The following is a 26,694-nucleotide window of genomic DNA, read 5'->3' on the forward strand; positions in this document are numbered from 1 at the left end:
TTAATTTCACGCTCACAGTCACAATACTTCTGTGAGGTAGGACAAACAGTTATTATCCCTATTTGACAATGAGAAACTTAAGGCACAGAAAAGTTAAGCAGATTTCTCAAGTTCACAGCTATTTGGCAGAAAAGTCAGGACAAAAATTCAGGTCTTTTGACTTCCTGCCAAGTTTCTTTCTCCTGGCTGTGTTTTTTTGATTTTAACATTAAAAAAGGACCTTATTTGGTTCTTTTCTTGTAAAAAGAAAGGAGTATATGACTGTTTCTTTTTTCGACGATAAGCATCATTGACTCTTTATAGCACCCCCACACAGTTCACGAACATAGCAAGTAATCAATGAATGTTTTAAGAATTAAGCACATGAGAATCCCCTTTATAGGATGGATGTTATCTGAGGTAGGACAGGGAGGCATTACATATAATTAGTTCAATTCTTTCCCCCTTCATCACGGTTTAAGAGCTTCTGGTCTAATTAGCAGATACTGGTCAGAAGGCCTGCATCGAATTTATGCTATCATCACTGAGCTTAACATATCGGCCTCAGTTTCTCCATTAAAAACACGAAGATGTAGTATTTTTATATGAGAAAAATAGTTTCCATTTTCAGAATTATATTACATTTCTTTGACGGTAATTAATGTTTCTTAAGTTTTACCATCCACCAAGCAAAGTTTTGAGCTCTTTATGTAGGTAGGTTTTTATAACCTCATAACCCATGGAGTTGGTGTTATTACTATGCTCATTGTTACACATGAGGAAACTGAAGGTTAGAAAGGTTAAGTACCTTACTTGCTCAAGATCGTGCAGCTAATAAAAGGCAGAGACAGCTGAAATCCTAGGTCTGCCTGACTTCAAAATCTAAGCTACCATCAATTCTACACTATATTTTACCTATAGCTTTACAACTCTGACACTGTTAAATTTTCCAGATGGCTAAAATCCTCCCCATTGTAGATGTTAAAGTAATCTCATGTAGTCACCCCAAATAGAGAACTATGTTCTTTCATGTCCTACTAACAAAAATTAAGTCTAAGGAAACTCCTTTTGGTAGACATTTGCTCTAGACCTGAGATTGTATCTTTATGCTATTTACTTTAAGTTGCAGTGTGTTCCCTTTTTGAAATTTTTTTTTTTTTTTTGTGAGGAAGATCAGCCCTGAGCTAACATCCATTGCCAATCCTCCTCTTTTTGCTGAGGAAGATCGGCCCTGGGCTAACATCTGTGCCCCTCTTCCTCTATGTTATACAGGACGCCGCCATGACATGGCTTGATAAGCAGTGCACGGGTCTGCGCCCAGGATCCGAACCTGCGAACCTCAAGCCACCCAAGTGGAGCCCCGGAACTTAACCGCTATGCTACTGGGCCAGTCCGGAACACCCACCTTTTAAGTTTTTAAAATAGTATTTCAATTTTTCCTTCAGTGTGTGTGCTCAGCCACCTGCATGCTTTCTCTACACTTCCCCAAAGTGGAGAAAAGGAAAAACATCTAAGATTATATTAATAGAGAGCTCCAGATTATTGGGATAATATGCCTTAATGAGCAGCCTATTGAACGGATTTGCTAATTGATTACAACTCCCACTGGAACACTACTCCAGGAAGAACGCAGGATCTGGCTTTTTGATTCTTCCTTCTATCCTGGATTCAGTTTGGTTGTTAGGATTAAGTTAACCAAATAATCAGAGAATGTTAGGCAGGAAGGAATTGAACCGATTAGTTCAGCTACCTCCTTTTCAGAGAAACAACTGAGTTGAGCACAGTGATTTACGGAAGCTCATGTATTCCTATCTGTGGTGTCCCATCAGCCAAGAGTCTACAGCAGCAATCAAGTAAACCAGACGCCCGAGAGCTGAGGAGAATTTCTGGACTGGGTTTAAGTGTGGGGAAGGAGAGGGCCTAGTGTTGAAGAGGTAAACTCGGAAGGTACATTACTTGGATCTCCCTCCTTTCTCTGCTACTTATTAGCTGTGCTCTCTTGGGCAAGTGACTTCCCTTCCCTGGGACTCCATTGCTTTGACTGAGGGTGATAGTACCTATGTCACATGGTGGTTGTGGGGATTAAGTGAGCTATTATAACTTTAAAGTATTTAAAGCAGTCTTTATTTTTTTTCCCCCAAAGCCCCGGTAGATAGTTGTATGTCATAGTTACACAGCCTTCCAGTTGCTGTATGTGGGACGGGCCTCATCGTGGCCGGAGAAGCGGTGTGTCTGTGCGCCCCCAGGATCCGAACCGGCTGCCAGCAGCGGAGCGCGCGCACTTAATCGCTAAGCCCCAGGTGCCGGCCCTAGAGCAGTCTTTTAAAGCATTAAAGCATGCGGTTAACTCGCGCTACCCATCAGTTATTTCTACCCAAAATTTCAGACTGTTAAATCCTTGAATTTTGAGCTCTCCTGATATTCTCCTCCAGCATTCCTCCTCTTCTGAAGTCTTCTAAACCAAAGTTGACATCTGCATTTTCAAGGAAGGCAAATGGTTTACTCTTATTAAGTGTGGGCAAACACACTAGACATACACATAACAAACCCCCAGATACTGAAGGTACATGGAAACAGCACACAACTGCAGAGTCTGGGGGAGAATGCGATCCAGGGGTGACGAGATGCTTGGAAACAGCGCTCCTTCCTGAGAAAGGCGGACCCCTCGATGCCAGGCGGTCGCCCACCGGAGAGGCTAACGTCACACATGGCAGGTACAAGTGACAACTGTCCCCGTCCCCGGGGTCCCCCCCCAACCTCCCCGCGCCGTCGAACCGGACCAGAGTCTCTCGTCCCGGAAGGCCCGGGCGGGCTTGACGGTGACTGAAAGGCACACACATCTGAAATTGCCCTCAAGTTTGGGCTTTTTCACAGCAATCCTCAAGACAAAGGGACTTCTTATCTATGGCACTTTTTTGGTTTGTTGCCCTCCTCCTCCTAGCCCCTCGCTTTGTCGCCAACTTCCTCCAGCGCTGGCTCGACGGCGTCCCTCACGTCGCCCCTTTGTCTGGCGGCCACCCTATTCCGCTTTACTGTCCACCGTCCCTCCTAGAGAAGGGTGGGCTGGCCGCCAACCTTCGGGGAGGAGGAAAAAAGGGGTGAGAAGGCGCCCGCACCGGACACCACGGCTCGCGAACCGCCCTCCCGCCGGAGCCCGGACTCCCCTCGGCCCCTCCGCCGGGGCTTGGGATGGGGGCGGGGCTCGGCGCTGCCGGCGCCCTCTGATTGGCTGTGGGCGTCTGGGCGCCGCGCCGTGATTGGGCCGCGGGGCTGTCTGGCGCGGGGGCGCGCGAGGTGGGGAGGGGGCGGCTGGAAGCTGCTGGAAATCAGGGGGCGGGGCGGGCGCGCGGGCACGGGCGGTCGGGGGCGCGGGCGCGAGGGCGGTCGGGGTCGCGGGGCGCGGGGGCAAGGGAGGAGGGGCGAGCCGGTCACCGCCCCCGGCCCCTCCCTGGCCCCGCCCCGCGCCGCTCCGACCGCGGGCGGCCAGGGGGCAGGCGCGCCGGCTGCATCCCCATCCTCGGCGTCGCCGGCACAGGCGCGGGTGAGCGGCGCGGGCGGCCGGAGCGCGGCGGGCGGAGCGCCAGGCCGGCCATGGCCACGACCAGCACTACGGGCTCCACCCTGCTGCAGCCCCTCAGCAACGCTGTGCAGCTGCCCATCGACCAGGTACCCGCGGCGGCCCTGCTGGCATCGCGCCCTCGCCGCCCCCTCTCCGGCCGTGTGCCATCCGCGCGGGAGCCGGGACCCGGGGTGCGGGCTGGGGCAGGCGCCTCTCCTCAAGGGAGGGGGCGACCCGCCTGTTGTTGTCCGCCCGCCGCCTCGCGCCCGCTGCCCCTTCCGGGCGTGCCCACCCCGCCCCCACCCCGCCCGGCCCTTGCCCAGGCAGCCCGGGGGGGGCTCCGGGCATCGACGTGCGCGCGTGCATGCTTGGCCCTGCTCCCCGCCACGGCAGCGCCCGGACCCGGGGCGGGCGTGCATCGGGCAGGCGGCGACCCGGAGTCCCGAAGTCGCTTCCAGGGCGTGCGGGCATGGGTGTAGACAGTGTGGAAAGGCTGTGCTTTGGGGAAGCCGGGGTGTCTGTGCTCTGCACGCGTGGCACCGAACGCCCCACGGGGAAGTGGGATGCATGTGCCTGGGTGGAGAGTGCGCTGTGTGGCGTGGAGGCCAGCTTAAGGGTCAGCGACCTGCGCTTTGGGACAGTTTGCGTGGAAGTGTGGCTTGTTTAACAGAGGTAGCAGTTTGGGGGAAGGCAGAGGTTTTGAAGAAAAGTCAAAGTGAGTTAATAATCCCCGGATTTCTAGCTGAAAGTTGCAGCCGTTTAGACGGAAGAAGCTGCCCTACCGCCTCTCTCCCACCCCTCAAAAAAGCGTTTGACACTGTTTAGGGAAGGGTGGCATTTAAATGAGGCCAATGGAGTTTGTTTGAGAGGCCTAAGGATTATTGAGAAATAAACAGTATTGTGATGGGAAAAGCAGTGCCTTTTTTATTCAGAAAAGAAAGTTTGGAAGTATTTTGTCAGTGACATTTAGGGAAGTTGTTAAGGGGGTAGATAATTGCTCTAGCCCCAGGCTAGAAAATTTTGCTTAAAATTATTTCAAGAGTACTTGATTTTGAAGTGTTTGCACTTTACAGGGGATTCTGGTTCAGTGTCCTTCTCTTGAAAGTGTTGCCGTCATTTGGTGTCATCAGGGATTTTATTTATAATACAGGATTCCTCTGTGTCCAGACTACGTTTCATAGCAGCAAGATGAGAAATGACTCCTTTGTCTAACATTATGACACTAACTGCTTTGTGCTTTACTGTTTAAAAAAAGGATAGACTGAAGTATGTCTAACGAGTATTATAAAATTCTACCTTCTGTTCAAATCTGAATTCCTTACTTATATTTCAGTCATAACTTTTGGTTTGTAGTAAAATGCCTATCCCCCGACAAACCTTGAATAACAATTATAATGTGTATCACGCTAATAAAGTACCGGCAGTGAAATTAATCCTGTATTAAGAAAGTGGTCTTCTCTGTTTATTAATAAACTGATCAGAACTTGGGATTTTTCATCTTCTCAGCCCTGTGGAGGATTCTCACTTTTCCAAACTGAAGTACAGTGTATGACCTTTGAGCGTATTACACCCCTGACTTAAGTAGGTTGCTGCCAGTGTATCAGCAAATGCAGGGTAGGTATCTGTTTAAACATTTTTTTGCTGATGAGCAGCAAGGGAGATGCGCCTATACTTTTTCATTTATTTTAGGGAAATAGGTATATTCTGTCTTTCTCTCTCTCCCTACTGTGATGAAATATTTTCTTTGCTATGTTAATACCTTTTATTTTATGTCAAGCTTATAACTTTTTAGAAGTGATTTAATATAATGAACTCATTTAAACATCTCAGCAATCCAGAGCAAGTTCTTTTCAGTATTACTGAAATAAGCAGGAGAATCAAGAGAAGGTGACAGGACTTAAAATTTTAACTTTCCTTCTTTGTATCTTCAGGTCTTGATTTGGTACTGTGGACAACCTTCATTGTCTTGGGATTACTCTGAATTTGCATAACCATTTGTATTTTGAGTTTTCTCTTCTCTAAGCAAGTCTTAAGAATATTGGATTAATACCACACAAACCTTAACTTTTTATAGTGATATTAAAGGTTTCTTTGAAATACCGAAGAATTGACTTTTTTTGCTGATAAAGCTTTTAGAATAACTAAAAACTCATATTGTAAAATTGGATGAATAAATAGTCATTTAGCCATTATTTTAAAATTGAGCAAAGTAGAAAATAATTTTTGTAACACATAAATAATTGTCCAAGTTGAGAGAAAGCCTAAGAATTGGTTGTAATCAAATAGTGTGATTCAACAGGAAAAAGACAAATCAGGAAATGAAAAGTGTAAAAATATAACTTGTTAGTGTGTTAATTTGGTATGTGCTAGTTAACAATGTTTTGAAAATTTAGAAAATTATGAAAGCAATTGTTTGAAGTCAGAGGAAGAAAAGGACCTTAGGCCAGAAAAATAGTTTAACTTTTTTACTAGAGTGTATGTAGAATTTATAAAATGACAAATTGTTGGTATTTATAGAATATAAGAATACATTGCATGGTCAGGTAGGAGAGGAAGGAGGAAATGTTTTACAGCAAGACCAGGCAAGGAAGAGGAGCAAAAGATTTTGCCTTAGGCTCCTGGATTGTTTAATGTCTCCTGAGGATTCCAGAGTGACCTTGAGGTAACTGTAGTATTTGTTCAATAGGCCTTAAATTTAAATAAAAATGTAAAATCTAGTGTCAAGTAAGGGTAAATGATGCTTTAAGATAGGAAATATCTAGCATCTGATGTTTCCCCTTTCTAGGCCTTGCATTCCGGGCGACTTTATTTCTGGGGTGGTTATCGTTAAAGGGATATGTAGAGAGTTGGGTTTTCAGGAGGATTTGGACTAAGGGAGAGCTGTGCCCAAGACAAGGGCCAGACGTGCTATCGAGAAGATGTCAGTGAACGTAATTGTGTTCTTTATTGTTGCTGATGTGAATTTTTTTTTTTTTTTGTGAGGAAGATCAGCCCTGAGCTAACATCTGCCAATCCTCCTCTTTTTTTGCTGAGGAAGACTGGCCCTGGGCTAACATCCATGCCCATCTTCCTCTACTTTATATGAGACGCCGCCACAGCATGGCTTGACAAGCAGTGGGTCGGTGTGCTCCTGGGATCTGAACCGGTGAACCCCGGGCCACCGCAGTGGAGCGCGCGCAGTTAACCGCTTGTGCCTCCTGGCTGGCCCCGCTGATGTGAATTTTTAAAAGACCCCAAGTGAGGAGTTCCAAATAAGAGAGAATGATTACATGTCTTAGATCAACCTGTTTTTTAGTGTTTGTTTTTTTACCCCAATATATCGTATGTTCTGTTACATTCCGTTTATCCAGCTCTCTTGAGATATCAGACTGAGGGTGCTCTCCAGCCTTCTTCTTCCTCCCTTCCTCCTTCTCTCTCTTTTTTTCCTTTTTAACTGTTTTCTTTCCTATGTCCCATGATGTTGTAATTACTGTGAAACTGGAGTAAATTTCTCTAGTGACATGATATCCTGGAGGCATCCTCGGCAGATGGCCAGTTAGGGATGAGACTGGCTTGTAGAGAGTCCTTGAATAGTCCTGTTTGGGGACAGGGTCATTGTTTTAGGGTTGTTGTGCTGCACTTTTGGGTGAGGAGAGGGGCAAGAGGGAGACTCAAGATATTTTGAAAGGTTTCGAGAAGGGAGAAAGGACGAGTGGGGAAGGAGGACGACCTGTTGCATGTTACTAATCCTGCAAAGTCAGGTAAGGGCTCTAACAGGTGACACCTTACAGCTTACACATCTCTTTCATGTGCATTATATTATTTAATTGAATCCCCACAACACGTTATGGAGTCAGATAAAATTAAGGGCTGAAGTATTTAGCTTCAGGTATATATGTATATAATTGAATAAAAGGTTACTTTTTTTTTTGTGAGGAAGATCAGCCCTGAGCTAAGATCCATGCCAATCCTCCTCTTTTTGCTGAGGAAGACTGGCCCTGGGCTAACATCTGTGCCCATCTTCCTCCACTTTATATGGGATGCTGCCACAACATGGCCTGACAAGCGGTGCATCAGTGCGTGCCCGGGATCCAAACCTGGGCCACCAGCAGTGGAGCATGTGCACTTAACCACTATGCCATGGGGCCATCCCCAAAAAGGTTACTTTTATTTTATACTGTTAACATGTGGCAAATAATTTTGGTAGATCATTGTTTTAGATCTGAGTTGCCAGTATATTTTTAGAGGAGAGAGTAGAGAGAGAGAACTTCCTAAACACTGAAATCCTGGCCCTAACGGTGGGATAGGGAAAACCATGTGTATGTATAAGAGAGAAGGAAGTCCAGAGGCTTATAAAGTCCTGTTTCCTTTTCTGTGAGTTTGTTGATTGACCTTTTTAGTATATTCTCCTGTGCTATGTAGACAACCAATAAAGGGAAGTAATATATAAGGAAAAAGAGTAGTTTGGAACATTAACTTCCTAATCCTCCTACAGTTCAGTACTGTGATGAACCATTTCATCATTTATAGATGAAGAAGTAAGTTCTCAGTATTGAGCCTTTTTTTTTAAAATGTTAAGCAGCTTTATTTATTTATTTATATTTGGTGAGGAAGATTGGCCTTGAGCTAACATCTATTGCCAACCTTCCTCCTTTTGCCTGAGGAAGATTGTCGCTGAGCTAACATCTGTGCTAGTCTTCCTCTATTTTTTGTATGTGGGTTGCCGCCACAAGATGGCTTGATGAGTAGTGTGTAGGTCCACGCCCAGGATCTGAACCTGCGAACCCCAGGTGGCCAAAGCAGAGCATGTGAACTTAACCACTATGCCACTAGGCCGGCCCTGAGCCTTTTTAAGAATATGACTTTTAGGGGAAGAAAGTGAATGGCAACGAAACAAGCAAATTGAAGATTTATTTTATTTTAAAGTTGCCATTGGAATGCTCTAGGTTTAGGACATAAATATTTAACTCATTTGTCTATCCTGTCTTCTTTTACACTCGTAATGAGCATCAGTCTTCATCATAAGAACCCTGAAATATGGAGACAATCTGCTGTGGAAGATTCCTTTTAATAAGGAAGGCATATGGGTCTGGGCATCTTGAATCTGTATTTTAGGCCTTGTCAGTTAACTAATTTTGGATATGTCACTTTATGTAAATGAATTTCCTCCTGTGTAAAATGTGTGTTGTGCTTAGTTTTAAAATTCCATGATTCTGTGTTTCTTTCATGGACTAAAGAAGCTGTCCCAAATTCTTTTTGGACTCAGTTTGAGGGAATATAAATAAAAACTTAGGGAGGAAAATGGACTAATAAAATTTGAAGACATTTTCAACAGTAAGAGTTGAAACTGTCTCTCTGTTTAATCCGAAGCAGCTAAGCAGAGTACCACATGTCCGGAAAATTGCAGTTAATGTCAGTTTCCCGTGTTCCATTTACCTTCATTGATAGGAGGTAGTAGTGTCGTGGCGAAGTGGAAATGGCATGATGGGGTTTGGAACCAGATTCTGTCAGCCTTGTGCTCTCTGGCAAATTACTATATTGTTCTATAAGCCATAGTTTTCTCATCTGTAAAATAAAGATAATAATAAATAGTACCTACTTGTAGATTATTGTGAAGATTAAAACAACCTATGTAAAGTGCATGGCTTGTGGTATATGTTTGATACATGGTCCTTTCCTCTCTACAAATTATTAAATATTTGGAATTTATTTTATATTTTTATTTTGAGAAGTTAACATCTGTTCATATGTATTCCATTTTTAATTTTTAGGAAGGGAAATATGAGGCTTGGGTTCAGTCATATGCCCACACAGTGATTAAACTAGGATTAAAATCTAGTTTTGAATTTGGAGTCAGAAATGGTTTTTCTGCTTCCTTATTGTTCAAGAGTTCTTTGTCCCCCTGCTTTAAAAAAGCATCCTATGTTGTTACTGCCTTGATAGGTACAGATAACCCTAGTCTCTGTTAATTGTGGTCCATCAGGGCTGACCTTCCAGGGAATTATCAAAACAACTCATACACAGCTTTTGCCTGCAGTCAGTTTAACAGGTGGGATTCTACAATGATAGAACTTGGCAAGATTTCTTTAAAATAAAGCAAGCTATAACCACGACCCTTGTGAGTTATCATGTAATGATTTTACGAATGAAGTGGGTGAAGCCTGAAGTCATGCTTTGGTAAATATGTAGGGTGTGGGAAGGGGGAGGGACAACTAATGTCTGAAAAGACAGGCTCAGGATTCAGGAGATCTGGACTGCCGCTAGCGATGGATGTGCCCCTTTTGTTCCTTTGCTTATTGAAATCCTAACCATTCTTCCCAGCCCGCATCCAGTGTACCTGGCATATCAGTCTTTTCCTGAATCCCATCTGACGTGACTGCTTTCTTATTTGAACCACAGAAGCATTTTGGATTTGGCACTCTTCTGGCATTTATATTCTGCTTAATGTTATATTTTTCAGTGAGGGTTCTGGCAGGAGACAGATTGAAGTAGGTAACCAAGGAGACTTTGAGAACTATTGACTAAGATACGGGAGGTTTAGGGAAGTCAGCAAGGAAAAATAGAGTCCTGCAGTGCCAGCTCCACTAGACCTGGAGGGGCAAGGGGAAGGAGGGCAGAGCCCCAAGAGTGAGCAGAACCCCAAGGGGGAGCTGTAGGAGCTGCCTGCCAGGAGGAGCTGTGGCCTCTAGTGAGGGACCTGTGGTGACCTTGGGAAAGGGGTGTGGGGGGGAGATGAATAGCCCTCCTTCCTTCCCATCCTCCATCTCCTGCTGGTGTCTCCTTCAGAGGGCAAGTTGATGCTTTGGGAGCACAGAGTAAAGTGGAGAGTGGGTCTGGAGGGCCTTTAAATACTAGCCAAAACATGAGGATTACTAATATGTATTTTACAGTATTACTCATTTCTCCACCTGATGAATACAATTAAAAAACCTTTTGTCAGGCCCCTTTATGCACATCCTCATTCTCTCTCTCTCTTCTCAGTTGCACATTTTGAAAGAATAGTTGATTCTTGCTATTTCCATTTTTCTGATTCCTATTCACTCTTACAGCCATTGTAATCAGGCTTCTGCCTCTAACGCTAATAGCCAAACCCATTGCCCAGCTTTGAGAAATGCAATACTAATCAGCTGCTTCCTTGCCTGAAGCTCTTCACAGTTTCCATGCTGCCTGTTGCAGTGCGTTATTTAAAGTGTGGCCCTGAGACCACTTGTATCAAAAATCACTTGGGATTGTTGTTAAAAATATATATTCCCAGTCTCTACCCAGACCTACTGAATGGGGCCCATGGAACCTGCATTTTTGACCAGGCCCTGTCTTACCCCCAATCTCCCACCACCATCAGAGGCAGAGAGCTACCTGGCCACGTTTTTTAAGGCTCTCCATATTATTAAAAGGTTGTAAAAGTGTAAGGTATTTTTTAATTACATTAACATGTAACCTTCAAAATATAATGCAGTGTATTTGTGCTATTGACAATATAATCACAAGATTTGGGAAAAATAAAATTCATAGCACACTCTAGGCAGTATGGTCTTGAAATGGGACAAGTTTTTAGTTGAATGGTATACATGTCTCCTTCCAGTCCTGTCATTGTGTCTCTAGTGACATTATGTATAACCTAATGTGTAGAAAATGTCAGAAGTCTAAATTTGGGGTTCTTCTTGAAGGTGAGAGGCTGTGCTCCCTTGGATTCTTACTGCATGCTTACCTTTGAGAACCACTGGCCTAAAGGAGAGGCTTAGAACCTCCAAAGTATGGCTGCCAGCTCCTTTTTTGTTCTTCAGACCCCCCCCCCAACTTTCGCCACCCCTAACGTACACTCATACTCTCTCCGGACAGGAGCAGTAAATTACCCAAAGCCATGCATATAGAAGTGGTAGGGCTGGAGTTGAAATCCTGATCTGCTGATGCTTGAAGTACTTGCATGCTCAGTTACTTAAAGTTCCTTTTACTCCATGGCTTTGAGTAAGCTATTTCCTCTGCCTGAAATCCCCTTCACACTTTTTTGACCCAGCAAACCCATATTTTTCAATATTCAGCTAAAGCCTAAGCTAAAGCTCCTTTTTTTTTTTTTTTTTGTGAGGAAGGTCAGGCCTGAGCTAACATCCATGCTAATCCTCCTCTTTTTGCTGAGGAAGACTGACTCTGAGCTAACATCTATTGCCAATCCTCCTCCTTTTTTTTTTTCCCCAAAGCCCCAGTAGATAGTTGTATGTCATAGCTGCACATCCTTCTAGTTGCTGTATGTGGGATGCAGCCTCAGTATGGCCGGAGAAGCGGTGCGTCGGTGTGCGCCCGGGATCCGAACCCGGGCCGCCAGTAGTGGAGCGCGTGCACTCAACCGCTAAGCCACGGGGCCGGCCCTAAGCTAAACCTCCTTGATGAAGCTTTTTAAGATCTGTCGCATCCTGTCCAGTCACTTGATGCTCCGTTTTTGGACCTCTATTGTGTGTATAATGTACGTACATACTATAAGTAAGTATATAAAGCTTCTACCTGAGGCTGTGGTGTCCAGGTGGAGCCCCTTCAAGGAGCTGCCTCAACCTCTGCAGCTTTTCTGTACTGAGGCTGGCGCCGTGGAGGGAACTCTGAGTTGAGCAGACAGATGGCTAGTTCTCCTGCTCAACCTCTCTTCCTGGCTATGGATTCCACCAGCCTCTTCCGTTTCTGCAAAGCAAAAGTCCAATATCACCTAGATCTGTCTTTCTTAGGAAGGAATTAATGGGCACATTTTTGGGGTCTTTGCTCTTTTCCACCGGCTACTTGTCAAATGTGAGTATCCTTCCAACTCTCGGAAGTAGTGGTACGAGAATCCCCCTTTGGTTCCCAGTGATTTGGCTCTCCTTGTGAGGGCCTCCCGAGCAATCGCCTCGTGCCCCTCTCTGGCATTAACCTGCTCTGACAGCACCTGTAGCACTTACTTTTTTGCTTAAGTTCCTTAAGAGTAGGGACCTGCTCTTACTCATGTTTGTATCCCTTGTGCTTAGAACCAGCATTGGCAAAGTGTGTTTGGAGTAACTTGTGTGTTGAAGAGCATAGACTGGCTCAAATTGTGATCATCACTTAGTAGCCTGTAGTCCTAGCATTGACTGATCTTTTGTAAGCTTCAGTTTCCTGGTCTCTAAAATGGGGCAGAGGGTGGGCCCCACCTCATGGGGTTGTGGTCAGTGTTGAGGAGGTAGTGTGAGTGGAGGGTAGAGCACATAGAGAAAGCACAGTCCGTGTTGGGTGTTGCTGACGACTGAGGTGCTTTTCCAGGGGTTGTGGAGGACACTGTTGTACAGGACTTAGCCATCCCTCAGGTTCTTCAGAGTCTAGTAGCACATTGTCAGTGATCCGTTTTGCAACTACGTGAGTGTCTAGTGTATGCCAGACAGTGTGCTGGACACACAGAGTACAAAGAAGAAAGTGGCTGCAGTCTCACGCGGTGATTTTCAAACTTCTGAACAACAGCTGCCAGGAGGAGTGGGCCGGGTGGTGAGCGGGGAGTCACACTTGCCGAGCTTCTGAGCGGGTAGAGGGCGGTGGAGTTGTGTTCCGCGTCTCAGGGGTCTTTTCCTGGGAACACTTCACTCTTTCCCTGTCTTTCATTGGTGCTCTCACCCCTCCCTCCCCGCCCCGCCCCGGGCTAGAAGACGGATTGTGGGGCCAGGAAATCAGTGATGACCCTTCCCTGGAGGAGGCGCTTCCTGGTGTTTGCACCTCAGCTGGCTGAGCTCCCCAAATCTGGTTCAGGTCCCTTGGAGCCTTGGTCTCCTCCAGCTGGTCACTGCTGTGCCTTTTACTAGCGGTGTAGCCTTGAGAGTCTGGGGCCTGTGTGTGAGGCTTACTACAGGACTGCATAGCAGGTCTCCATGAGTTAGAAGGAAGCTACATAATCCTTTTTGGCTGACTTTTTATTTCTTCAAGAGGGTTTCTTAAAAGGAGACCTGCAAAGCATTGAAGAATTGTGGGGGAATGTGACTGATTTTTCAAAAGGAAATAACGATAACTATGAGAGGTGTCAGTGTTCTCAGCTAGATGATTACAATGTGGGGTGATAATGGGTCATTGGAAAGGGAAGCTTTATCAGAATTGTTATCAAGAGATTCAGAACAAAGAAGCCTTCAGAGTGCATAATTGTCTGTATCCAGAGAGAGCAAAGGGCTGCTGCTTTTACTGCCCTGCCCTCTCCCCTTTTAGCGGGACCCTCCAAAAGGGCTCCTTTAGGATATCCCCCCCAAGTCCTCCAACCAGCCAATCCAGGGGAAGACTGGGTTTTGGCCAGCAGCAGGTGTCATCAGTGGATCCTCCCCAGGGAGCCAGTGTCCTTGTGGAGTGAGGAAGCCAGGGGACTCCCATGACTGCCAACCAGATGGACCTCACTCTTCCATAAAGGCCCAGGCCTCTGACCAGCTTGCCTGGCTCCTGTCTACGCATCAGACAAAAATGTAACATGCTGTCTGTTTTAAGCCATAATCCCATAGAAACTTTTTTAGTTTTTAGAGGTTTTCTGTGCCAAACTAGGTGTTTGTGGAAGGTCAGAGTTGTAGATAATATATAATTTTATGTATATTTAAGTTACTCAGTTACATGTTTATTAAAATAAATAGCTCCCTACTCATACAAACACACAAAAAATTCTGAATGTTTTCATTTTCTTTTTGAAACTGAATTATGGGTAGAACTACAGCACATGAAGGATATTCAAGTGAAACTTACTTTGTTAAAACTGGCTGGGGAGAGAGGCTCTGCCTTCTGCAAAACTGCTAGTTGCAAAACCACTGCTGAGACCAGCATTAAATTTTATGAATAAACCCTGGGAGTTTTTGTTTATTATAAGGTAGCGTTTAGCTCACTAGGTCGTGGGTTAGGTGAAGTGGTTAATGCCAACATAAATTCCGAATTCAAATGTCTAGAGGCATACCCTCCAGGCAAGGAAGGTAAATGAACGTAGATGTGGATGCAGCCATTTTCTGAGGTATGGACAGCATGACCGTCTGGAAAGCCCAGACCCAGTCTGAAAGGAAAGACCTCACTCACTTTTGCTCATGGTTACCAAAGCTGACTTTTCAAGGGAAGCTGGAGTTCTGGATTTTTTGCGAAAGTATGATTTTTTAAATTTTGACTAAAATTTTCTTAAGTTTTTTTTTCTGGAGCCTGAACAACACACCTAGGCCACGTTTAGCTTATTGGCCATCAGGAAGTAGGTAGCAGTTTCTATTATAGGTGATGGTGGTCAGTCCAATCTGAAATACGCTGTCATGTTCTGAGACTTCAGAGGAACATTGACGACCAGATTGTAACTGTGGCTGGGCAGTCAGGACTACAGAAGGCTTGGAAACCATGTCATGCAGTAGTTGAAGATGGAATTCTTATATTTCATCTCTTAGTAACTTCATCCTTAGATTGGCCAACAGAATTTCAGATTACATTTTATTTTACTAGTTCTTTTGATGTGGAGTGGGTCCATCTTGGAGATAATCTTGACAGGTAATATCCCATTAAAGTGGAAAGTTGGAATTTCATGCTATCATTTTATTCTTTTTGTAGATCCAGTATTACAATTATTAATTGCTATAAATTGTCAAGGCTATTTTATAGGGTATGACATTAAAAAAATATATGTCTGGCTAGTAGAGAATAAAGTAATACTCAGAAAGATCTTGGTTGCCTTATAATCCCCTATCAATTTTTCAGTTTTTTTGGAGTATATATTGAATTTTGGCCAGAATATTTTATCTTGTGATAACTGTTCAGGCTTTGGAGTTTAAGTTTAATCTGCAGTGTGCTTCACGGTGAGTGTGAGCATGCCTTTCTTAATACTGGGACTGGCACAGCTGTTCATGTTAGCTACTTCTAAGAATAGAAGTGACGAAGATTTTTGGTGTCTGCGTAGAGCCAAGAAGATGAAGCTAGAGGGCAGGGTGGAGGTACCCTTAGCTAGTACTTAGTATCTTTGGGGATAGTTCAGGAGTCCTTAGTTGAAGATGATAATCCTGCTATAATGTGGTCCCTGTACCTTTCCTGTAGCATGGGACTAGTTATATCTTCTCCTTCTGTTCTTGGAAAATACTTTTAAAACTACATAGTAAAGGAAAATGTTGGTATATTTGGCATCACAACATTGAGCTTCAGCTTTCCGTTAGATTTGAATGAAAAATCTGATAAACTAATCAAAATTGAAGAGTAGAATTTCGGGTATTGTTGAACTGTATATTTGTTATAATTTTCGATATGGATTGGAAGGATTCATTTGGGGCCTCATAGTTTTCAAGTGTAAGGGATTCACAGGTGACGTTACTGCTGCTGGTCTGGTGGCCATACTTGAGAACTTGGAGGGTTCCAGTCATCCAGCAGACAAGAAGGGGAAAGAACCCTTATGGTCACATTTGCTGGCCAGAAGTGGCACATACATAGATAGCACTTTGACTCACATCCCTTTTGTTAGAGCTTTGTCACATGGCCACAGGTCACAGCAGGGAGATGGGTGGGGGCTAGTAAATGTCACCTATCTGGGCAGTCATGCCCAGCTACAGTTCTGTTATGGTGGGAGAGCAGGGCAGGCTCCACCACACTCTGGAATCATCTAGGGAAAAACAGCTGTAACTTGGGGTTGGAATGGTCAGGGCAAGGTAACGTTTGAGCCAAAATCTTGAAGGATAAGTTGTCCTGGCATCCCAGAGCAGAAGTGCAACTTGTAGTTGAGGAAACAGTGTTTGCAAAGGAAAGCAGGGGCAGGCTCACTCCTTTAGTAAATATTGCTTGAGGGCCAGGCTTTGTGCGAGGCCTCATATTGCAGAGATTAGAGGGTAGATGGGCAGGGCCTGATGATGTAGCTGATTAAAAATCAAACATGTTTCAGATACTAAGATTCTAGTGGTTAAGATCATGGGTTTTAGGAGTCAGCCGAGGTTAAGTTGTGGTTCTGCCACTTAGTGTCACAAGCTATGTGAGTCACTTGAGCCTTGCTCTATCTGTATCACGGAGCCTAGTGCATAGTAAGCACTCTAAATGTTAGCAATTGCTGTCATGGCGCCTTTGGTATGAACTGCTCTTGTGAGTTAAAATCTTCTCTGGGAAATCTCTGGTGGATGGTCATCTGGCTTCTACTTGAACATTTGTGATGGAGAGCTTGCTCCCTTTATTAGGGCAGCCAGTTCCATTTCTGGACAGCTGTAATTGTTGGAGAGTTCATCATCTTGGGGCTCACAAACTTTCTGGTATAATCCAGAAGTGGTCTCAATAAGTTCACTTCTTCATTGTCACCTTTCAGATCATTGGAGACATTCTATTCTTTTTTCACATGGTTGGCTTATGAACTGCTGCACTTGAATGAGTTAGGTATCAATACACCTGCGTTTTCTAATATGGAATTCATGGGCTTATGCGTGAACATTCTACTCCCCAGGGATGGATAGCCCTGCATCCGAAAGCTCAGTTTCTAAGTGTTACCCTCTTTTAGAGTATTGCAGTGTTGGCATACTTGTTTGAGGATTTATTGCTTTTTGCCTCTAATATTTACTAATATAACTAAAAATAAAAGTGCCGATTTAGTCATAAGCGTATTCTCATAAGTAATATGATTGAGACAATGATAGAAACCACTAGGTCTGCCCCAAATACCCCTTCTTTAGACTCAGTGGACTCATTGTTCTCGGCTGGCTAATGGTGTGTCCACGTGTGAAAAAAAGAGCATGACTGAAGAACGTGGATGAAATGCTGGAAGTGTATTATCTAAGATTGCACTTAGTGCAAATCACATTTAAAATCACATCAAATCATATTTTTGGTCAGATGTCTAATGGCTGAATGTTAAAATCAACATTAAGTTAAAACTGAATATTATTCAGGCAAATCTCAAAAATTTCTTTGTCTTCAACTCCTGAAAATTGATCAACAGTATCCTCTAATCATTTCTGCAAAATTTATTTCCCTCTGTAGATTCAAAACAATAGGGATTCTCTTCTTAAGACATTCTTATGAAGACTGTTGATTTTAGGTTTAATTAGTGAGAACAAAACATGTTTTGGGTACCCCAGTTCTCTTTAACACTTTCCTTTTTTTTCATATTCCTTACATATTTTTATTATGTATATATGACTCATTATAGATGTTATTGTGTATGAGTTTAGGATTTTTTCCTCCTTGTGCAATTGAGATACAGAGCTAATTATTAGGCTTTAATTCATTCACACAAGATGTGTAGAATTCCCAAATAGAGCTTTTTTATTAAAAAAAGATCATTTTTCATGACTTAAATGGAACTAAATAAAAATACAATGCTATTCTTTTTTTTTTTTTAAAGATTTTATTTATTTATGTTTCCCCCCAAAGCCCCAGTAGATAGTTGTGTGTCATAGCTGCACATCCTTCTAGTTGCTGCATGTGGGACGCGGCCTCAGCATGGCCAGAGAAGCAGCGCGTTGGTGCAAGCCCGGGATCCGAACCCGGGTCGCCAGCAGTGGAGCGCGCTCACTCAACCACTAAGCCACGGGGCCGGCCCTACAATACTATTCTTAAAGATTATTTTGTCTTATGTTAGTACACTAAACAATTTTCCAAGTAAGAGAATTGTAAGATAATCTTATCTCTTAATGACTTTTTAAAAAGTTTATAAACGTTTGGCTCATAGGATATAATGTTCTTCCTAACGTTGTCATACAAATGAACTCTTTCTCAAAACTCATATTAACTCATCTGTTTTCCTAGTAATAGTTTTCCTACTCGTCAGTTATAAGAGCATTTTACATTTATAATAACAAACATGTATTTATATTTTAACTGATAGAATATTAATATATAAATCATATAAAGTGATTTCACTCCAAGTTAAATATAGTGCTTATCTATATATTTGAAAGTTAATATTCATATATGAACAATAAACATGAATGATATGTGTTGTTTGTATTATTGGTGTTTTTTGCTGATCAGAGATGACGATAGGTTAGGCTATCTCAAGTGGTAAAATTGAAATGTGACAAATTCAGGGATGCTAGAAGTGACCAGGAAACAGGTATTAGACCATTTGGCCTTTTACAGGCCAAGACCCAAACCAAAGCAAAATAGTGCATTTGGGTCGAATAACAAGGTGAAAGCAAACCTCAGTTCATTTGTAACTTGAAAAGTGGGTGAAATTAGATCTTCCATAATTTTTTTGCTCTTTTGGAGCTGATTCTTCTCTTTTTTTTAACATATAAATATTTCTGACATTTGTCTATTTCTGATTTCATTTGTATTTTCACTAATGTATTATGTACCCTACTAGGGAACTGAGTTTTTACTTGATGTGTTTTCTGTCTGATTTTAAAAGTAATACTTATTCATTGTATAAAATTTATAAAATACCAAAAGGTATAAAGATGAAAATTTAAAAATCACCCATTATCCTTCAACTCAGAGACAACTTTTGCTAACTGTGTGTGTGTGTATGTGTATTTAAACAAAATTGGGCCAGTACTGAATATAAAATTTTTGTAACCTTTTGTTTTTACTTCACATTTGGAGAGTCATTTTCCATTTTATTCAGGTGATTTCCAAAACCTACATAACAGTCCATCATTTGGATGTATTATAGTTTAATTATTCCTCAGTTGTGTATAATTTTTTGCTATCATGATTTTGCAGTAAATTTCCTTATATAAACATTTGGTGCATATACTTGTTTATTTCCTTAGGAAAAGAGGTTTCTTAAGTCTGAAACAATATGCAAAATCACTGGTTTTTAAACAATTATTAGAACTTTTCCTTTTTCTCTTATTGCAGTTTATTTTCTCCTTTAATATTTTAAATTATGTTTTCGCTTCCTTTGTTTCTTCATATCCACACCCTTTAGAAGATACCTTGTCATGTTCTTCCTTGAATTTTTATGTGTAGGAAAGTTACTAGTACTCCCGGCTCGGGTGAGTGTCAGCTCACCGCCAGTGGGTGTGCTCTCTTGTCTCAGGGAGTTAGACCTAACGCGAGAAGGAACCACACCACCTGTGGATGGGATGGTACTGTTATGGGATGCTAGAGGCTGGGTGTCTGCTGCCTGCACACCCTGTTGGAGCTGTCTGCCTGCCTTATGCTCAAAGGTTGCCCTGAGCCACTGCCAACGAGATGTCATGGTTAATTGAGCAGCCACTCCCATTTTTCCTTCCTCCTCCTTGCAGCACAGCCTACCTCATGTTTCTGAAAACTCCACTCTTCCTTGATTTCTCTGCCTGTAGGTGAAGAAGAAACAAAAAATTGTACTATTTCTTCAGCAAATATATTATAAAGAAATTAAAGATAGACATTTAGTGCAAATCCTATGTCCTGTCCCTGCTCAGAGCCCTCTGGGAGTTCTCTTCTCACTTAGCAAAGAACCCCAATCCCGTCCTGATTTGGCCCTGCCACCCTCTCTAACCTCATTTCCTACAATTTCTTCTCTTTCATCTGCACTGGCCTCTTCACAGTTACTTGATTACTTTAAGCACTATCCACCTCAGGGCCTTTGCACTTGGTGTTCCCGCTCCCCAGATGTCGTGTGGCTCACTCCCTCACTTCATGTGGCATCTGCTCAAGGCCTTCTTTTTTTTTTTTTTATAATTTTATTTATTTATTTTTCCCCCAAAGCCCCAGTAGATAGTTGTACGACACAGTTGCACATCCTTCTAGTTGCTATATGTGGGACGCGGCCTCAGCATGGCCCGAGAAGCGGTGCCTCAGTGCGCGCCCGGGATCCCAACCCGGGCGGCCAGTAGCAGAGCGCCTGCACTTAACCGCTAAGCCACGGGGCCGGCCCGTGCTCAAGGCCTTGTAAAGGAGGCCTGCTCTGATCTCCCCGTTTGAAAATAGAACCTCCTGTCGTTTGGCTCTTTTTGTCTGTCTGGTTTTTTAAAATATTGACCTCACATTATTCTATACATTTTGACATTATGTATTCATTTATTGTCTTTTTCTCTCACTAAAATGTATTCTCCATGAGAGCAGGGACTTGGTTGTCTTCACTGACTAATGTCTACTGCGTGGAATAGTGCTCAGTACTTGTCTATTATATTAATGAACTATGAACCTGATTATTATATGTGTTTTTTAGGTTTCATTTCTTAAAGCCAGCTGAATATAATTTATCAGCAGCAAATGAGAGAACAAATTACCTGTTTTAGCATTAAATTCTAGTTCTCTTTTGGAATTTTAACTTAAGATTAATGCCTCATCAGTTTGGGAACTTATTTTTCTCATGTTGGGAGGCAGTGGTTTCAAATGGTGATAATGCTGCTTTTTAGGTAGGAAACCTGGAACTAGTCAGTTAACCTCGCTAAGCTGTAGAAGCCTCAGTGCCTTCATGTGTAAAACAGAGATAACGGGAATGTTGGAGTTTTAGGGGTCTAGTAATTAATAACTCTCTCTTGCCAAATTTAGACCTGGCCTAGAGAGAGATGCAAGAGTCAGATAGACAGGGATCAAATTATCAGCCTTACTGATAAAAGCTGGATTGGAGGATGTGACTTAGATGTGCTGCCACATGGAGTTCCTAGTACTTTACTCCTGACTTAATTTAACTCACCCAACACAGGCAGAGCTGAGTGTCTGCAGTTCTCCCTCAGAAGGACACAGCTTCCCCAGTAAACTCCCCATATCGTGAAGCCAGCTGGGCCTTAGGCCGGCAGATCTAAAGAAAGGCCAGAACGTTTAGTGAAGGTGCTTCTCCTCTGATGGGGAGGATGGGGAAGGCAGGAGCATTATACTGGAAGAAACGTGAGGCCCAGGGCAGGGAGGGTACCCTCTAACAAGCAGTACCTGTCGTGGTGAGGACTTTCATAATATATTTTCTCTGTAAAGACTGGGATGTGCTAAGTGCTGCATAACCATTAGCCATTATTATTGTTATAACACCTGTGTCTGTCATTACTTATAGCAGTTATCATAATGGGCTGTAATGGTTTTGGTTTTTCTCTTTACTTGCTAGACTAGATTGTAAGCTTTTGGGAGAAGAAACTGTTCATTATCTCTTGAATCTGCGATGCTAGACTAGCTAGTGTTGGCTTGTAGAGTCACTGAAGAGGTATTTGTCTGAGAAGAATGGCACAGTGGAAAAAATGTGTGTTTTGGAGTCAGAAAAAGGAATCTACTTTAAATTCTTTTTAGACCAAGGAGGAGATATGAAAAAATAAATACCAAGGAAGGAAGGTGGACTAATACATATATATTTAAGGTTTTAACAATAGTAGTTAAAACAATTTCTGCTTCATCAAAGAACCTAGCTAAACAAAATAACACACACCCTGAACATTTCATTTTATCTAGGTTTTACTGTGTTTCTTTTTTCTCTCCTGTTAAAGAAGTTAGGCTCCTGCAGAGCAAGGGATAATTTACAAATGTTAATATTAGAATGTGTTTTTTAATTAAAAAGTAAAGACAAAAATAGGAGAAGTTAACATTGAAAAGAATATAGTGAAGTCTTTTTTGAATATGTCTCATTAATGTGACCAGTAAGTGAATATTTTATGGAAAAGTGTATATATTATATATTCATAAAATTTAAGAAGACTGTAAGTCCTAGTCCATGGCAGATATCATTAATAGACAGTCGTTAGTGAATGTTGTCCGTCTTCTCTGTTAGGCATCCTTGAATCTGAGCTCCTCGTGGTCCTCAGTGTTGCTCTAGTTTTATCAGTTTCCATGCTCTGACCATGTTGTCACATACTCTGACTGCGCGTGATGACAGAGTGAAAGCTGTAGTTGTGCCGGGGCTCCCCGTGTAGAGTGGAGAATGTTACCTATTTTAACGCTGACAGAGACAGCCTTTCTCCTTCTCTGCCCCGGGGCTTCCCTGGTCTTTTCCAGTCATGATTTCACTTGCAGATTAGAATGTTATCTGGCAAACACCCAAGGTCAGGTGTGGTCTCAAAGTCTGGACAAGTGCAGTGTCTTGTGGCCCAGGGGGTGGGGGGGTGGACGGTGGCCCAGAGGTCGCCTCGCTCACCCGCTGAGGGATGTTTCAGTGGGGCTCATGGCCTCAGAGGTGCCCCTGGATCACACTGCCTGCATAAGGCCCAGGACATGCTAGACGGTTTCAATCTCATATTCCACAAATAGCTCTTGTATATTGGAAGATACTAATTATTTTGTTTTTCGTTCCTCAAACTGTTGTAAATTAGCCACATGTAAATTGAGTGGGGAGTAGACTGAGTGTGATCTTTGGTTTTGGTCTCTGCTTCAATTCTGGCTCCCCTGTTCTATGACTGGCAAATTACTTGAATTTTCTGAGCTCCCATTTCCTCATTTTTAAAATAGGGATAATAGTAACTATTTCTATTTTCCCAGGTTATTAGAACATTATTTGGTTTATGGAGGATATATGACGCCTTGCACATTGTAGCTGCTCAACAAATGGCAGTTATTATTCATCATCCTTTCCGAAAAGTATGGGCAAATGGTGTGAAATCGCTTCCACTTAGTGAGTGCCACACTGTGCGGGGCACGTGCTAGTTCATTGTCCCATCTTACGTTTACTCCATTGCTCCTCGCAACAGCACCACAAAGCTCATTACAGATGGACAGAGGTGGCGCCGCTGTCCATGCGCCCCCAGGGCCTCCCAGCTGGTGAGCGGCAGGACCTGGATTAGAACTTGGATCTGATGATACTTGTGCTGTGTGGCTCTCACTGCAATGTGCACGTGGACAAATAAGCGCTTTGGAGAGGTGGTTGCTTCTAAAATGAGCGAAAGTTTATAACGGAAAGGGTTTTTTTTTAGAGTTATGAGTTTGTTTTATAAATTACTTCTTTTTTTTTTTTTTCTTTTTATTGATGTTTTAATGGTTTCTAACATTGTGAAATTTTGGGTTGTATATTTTTGTTTGTCCATCACCATATATATGACTCCCTTCACCCCTTGTGCCCACCCCCCACCCCCACTGCCCCTGGTGACCACAGTCCAGTTTTCTCTGTCCATGTGTTGGTTTATATTCCACATATGAGTGAGATCATACAGTGTTTGTCTTTCTCTTTCTGGCTTATTTCACTTAACGTAATACGCTCCAGGCCCATCCATGTTGTTGTGAATGGGACAATTTTGTCTATTTTATGGCTGAGTATATATATACCACATTTTCTTAATCCAGTCGTCAGTCGAGGGACACTTGGGTTGCTTCCACTTCTTGGCTATGGTGAATAATGCTGCAATGAACATAGGGGTGCATAAGCCTCTTTGGATTGTTGATTTCAGGTGCGTTGGATAGATTCCCAGTAGTGGGATGGCTGGATCATAGGGCATCTCTATTTTTAATTTCTTTGAGGAATCTCCATACTGTCTTCCATAGAGGCTGCACCAATTTGCATTCCCACCAGCTGTGTATGAGGGTTCCTGTTTCTCCACATCCTCTCCAACATTTGTTGTTTTTTGTCTTGGTGATTATAGCCATTCTAACGGGCGTGAGGTGGTATCTTAGTGTTGTTTTGATTTGCATTTCCCTGATGATTAGTGATGTTGAGCATCTTTTCATGTGCCTATTGGCCATCTGTATATCTTCCTTGGAGAAGTGTCTGTTCATTTCCTCTGCCCATTTTTTGATCGAGTTGTTTGTTTTTTTGTTGTTCAGTTGTGTGAGTTCTTTATATATTATGGAGATCAACCCCTTGTCAGATGTATGTTTTGCAGATATTCTCTCCCAGCTGGTTGGTTGTCTGTTCATCTTGATTCTGGTTTCATTTGTCTTATAAAAGCTCTTTAATCTGATAAAGTCCCACTTGTTTATTTTTTCTTTAGTTTCCCTAGTCTGGGTAGGCATGTCATCCGAAAAGATTCCTTTAAAACCAATGTCAAATAGTGTGTTGCCTATATTTTCTTCTATGAGTTTTATAGTTTCAGGTCTCACCTTCAGGTCTTTGATCCATTTTGAGTTATATAAATTACTTCTTAAACACAGAATGGAACCCTTAAAAACTGATAATTTTCATTGGCAGTTGAATAGAAACTTATTTCCTTTGTTTTGTGGGCTGGGGAGCATAACATTTTAACGGTTATTGTTTTTCTTTTAGGAGGAAAAAAACTTCCAAAGACTTAGTTTTGGAGAAACAGTCAAATTTTAAAACCGTTTTTCTGAATAGTTTTCTGTCCTTTAAATTTGCTGTTTTAAAATTTCTCTTATATAAAATGTTTTTATTTTTAAAATCAAAAATATTTGCCCATTGTAGAAATTTGGAAAGTATATTGCTGACTTAAATTTTGAATCCAAATCCTTAGGGATAACGTCTGCACTTTGAGAATGTATTTTTCTTTGCGTGGAGAATGGACTTCTGGAGCCTCTCACTTTCCGTCTCCAGTCTGAATTGCTTGCTCCGTGAGCCTCCTGCACAGTTGTCATTCTGCAGCTTCTTTTTACTACATATATGAGCCAAATTCATTACTTTTTGAATCCTGTGCTGTCTTTCTTGATTTAGACTTTTATTGTGCTGAAGCACATCTCCAAGTAACTTCCTAAGAAAGAGTACATGGAAATATTTGAAAATATCTTCACAGAAATTTAGGTTGAAAATAACTTTCCCTTATAACTTTTAAGGCATTGTGCATTATTTTTCAGCATACAGTATTGCTGATGAGAAGTCTGATGCTAGTCTGGTCCTCTTAACTATGTAGTTGAACTGATTTTCTTTCTTGAAAATTGGTAGGATCTTCTGTTTTCCTTGGTGTTCTTAAATTTCATTGTGTCTATGTGAATGCTTGGTAAATTCTTTCAGTTTGAAGACTCATGTTCTTTAGCTCTGGGAAATCCTCTGGAATTATTTCTTAGATGACTTCTTCCCTCTCTTTTTTTTGTTATTGTTGTTTTCTTTTGGGAACTCTTATTTGTTAAATATTGACATCTTGGATGAATTCTGTCTCTATATATTCTTTCTTGCTGCTCATGTCTTTTGGAGGCTTCCCTAAACTTTGTGTTCCAACCTGTGGTAGATTTTATTTTCCAAAAATGGTCACAGCAGTATTTCCAGTATTTGTCACTCCCTATCAAGAGATGGAATTTATTTCCCTTCCCTTAGAACCTGGACAGGTTTGTGACTGCTCCAACTAATAGAGTGTAGTGGAAGTGATGCTACATGACTTCTAGGGTTAGGTCATCAAAAGGATACAGCTTCCGTTGGTGTATGTGGCTCTCTGTCTGTGTCTCTCTTTCTCAGAGTGCTTGTTCTTGGAACCCAGCCACCATGTTGTGAGGAAGCCCAGGGCACAGAGAGAAGCCATGTGTAGGTGTTTCAGCCTCTAGCTCCAGCTGTCTCAGAAGGCAGACAGCATCAACTATCTGACATGTGAATGAATGAGCCTTTAGATAATTTCACTCCCTGGCTTATGCCAAGCAGAGCAAGGTTGAGGTCTCCCTGCCCAAGTGTGCTCAAATTGCAGATTCAAGAGCAAAAGAAATGTTGCTGATGTTTTAAGCCACCAAGTTCAAGGGTAATTTTTATGTCATCAAATTTCTCATTTTGATGATCGTATGTTTTTAAAAATGTTTGTTGAAGTGTAACTTACATACAGTGAAATGCACAAATCCACACTGTGCAGTTTGATCTGTTTTGACAAATGCGTATACACTTATGTAACACATATGCCATGTAACTAACCCTCATGAAGGTGAACTTGGTAGACCAGAGTGAGCAGGGTGTAGACTGTTAGGTGATGAGTTGAAATAGATTGGCAGGAATTTGATTATAATCTAAATAGGATAGGAAGCCATTGGATTTTTTAAAAATAAACTTTTTATTTTAGGACAGTTTTACATTTACAGGCTTGTGAAGATGGTACAGAAAGTTTCTATATAACCCTCATCCACTTTTTCCTGTTAACATGTGACATTAGTATGGTCCTTTATCACACCTAGTGAACCAATATTGATACATTATTATTAACTAAACCCCCATACTTTATTTGGGTTTTCTTAGTTTTTACTTAAGGTCTATATTAATTACCTTGGGCTGCCATAACAAAATACCATAGACTGAGTGGCATAAACAACAGATATTTATTTCTAATGATTCTGGACGCTGGAAGTCTGAGATTAGGGTGCCAGCATAGTCAGGTTCTGGTGAGGTCTCTCTTCCTGGGTTGCAGATGGCTGCCTTTTTGCTGTGTGTTCACATGGCCTTTCATTGTGGCATGTGTGTGTGTGTGTGTGTGTGTGTGTGTATGGGAAGAGAGAAGGGGGAGACAGAGAAAGAGCTCTCTCAATCTCTT

The 26,694-nt window shown here is 42.4% G+C and overlaps 1 protein-coding gene across 2 annotated transcripts in view; it reads left to right on the top strand.

Moving 5' to 3' along the window:
• The first annotated feature begins 3,487 nt into the window (after positions 1-3,487).
• MBOAT2 (membrane bound glycerophospholipid O-acyltransferase 2) overlaps positions 3,488-26,694 on the top strand; it is a 128,342-nt gene continuing 105,135 nt past the window's right edge. Inside the window, exon 1 of one of the 2 annotated variants that reach the window (XM_087437188.1) lies at positions 3,488-3,645. In XM_087437188.1, the coding sequence (XP_087293314.1) occupies positions 3,571-3,645 (75 nt within the window). In that variant the 5' untranslated portion in view covers positions 3,488-3,570. The remainder of the gene's footprint in view (positions 3,646-26,694) is intronic. The other variant, XM_087437187.1, reaches the window with a different exon arrangement.

The sequence above is a fragment of the Ceratotherium simum genome, chromosome 11, assembly GCF_057802395.1.
Source record: "Ceratotherium simum simum isolate JZ-2026a chromosome 11, ASM5780239v1, whole genome shotgun sequence".
NCBI lineage: Eukaryota > Metazoa > Chordata > Mammalia > Perissodactyla > Rhinocerotidae > Ceratotherium > Ceratotherium simum.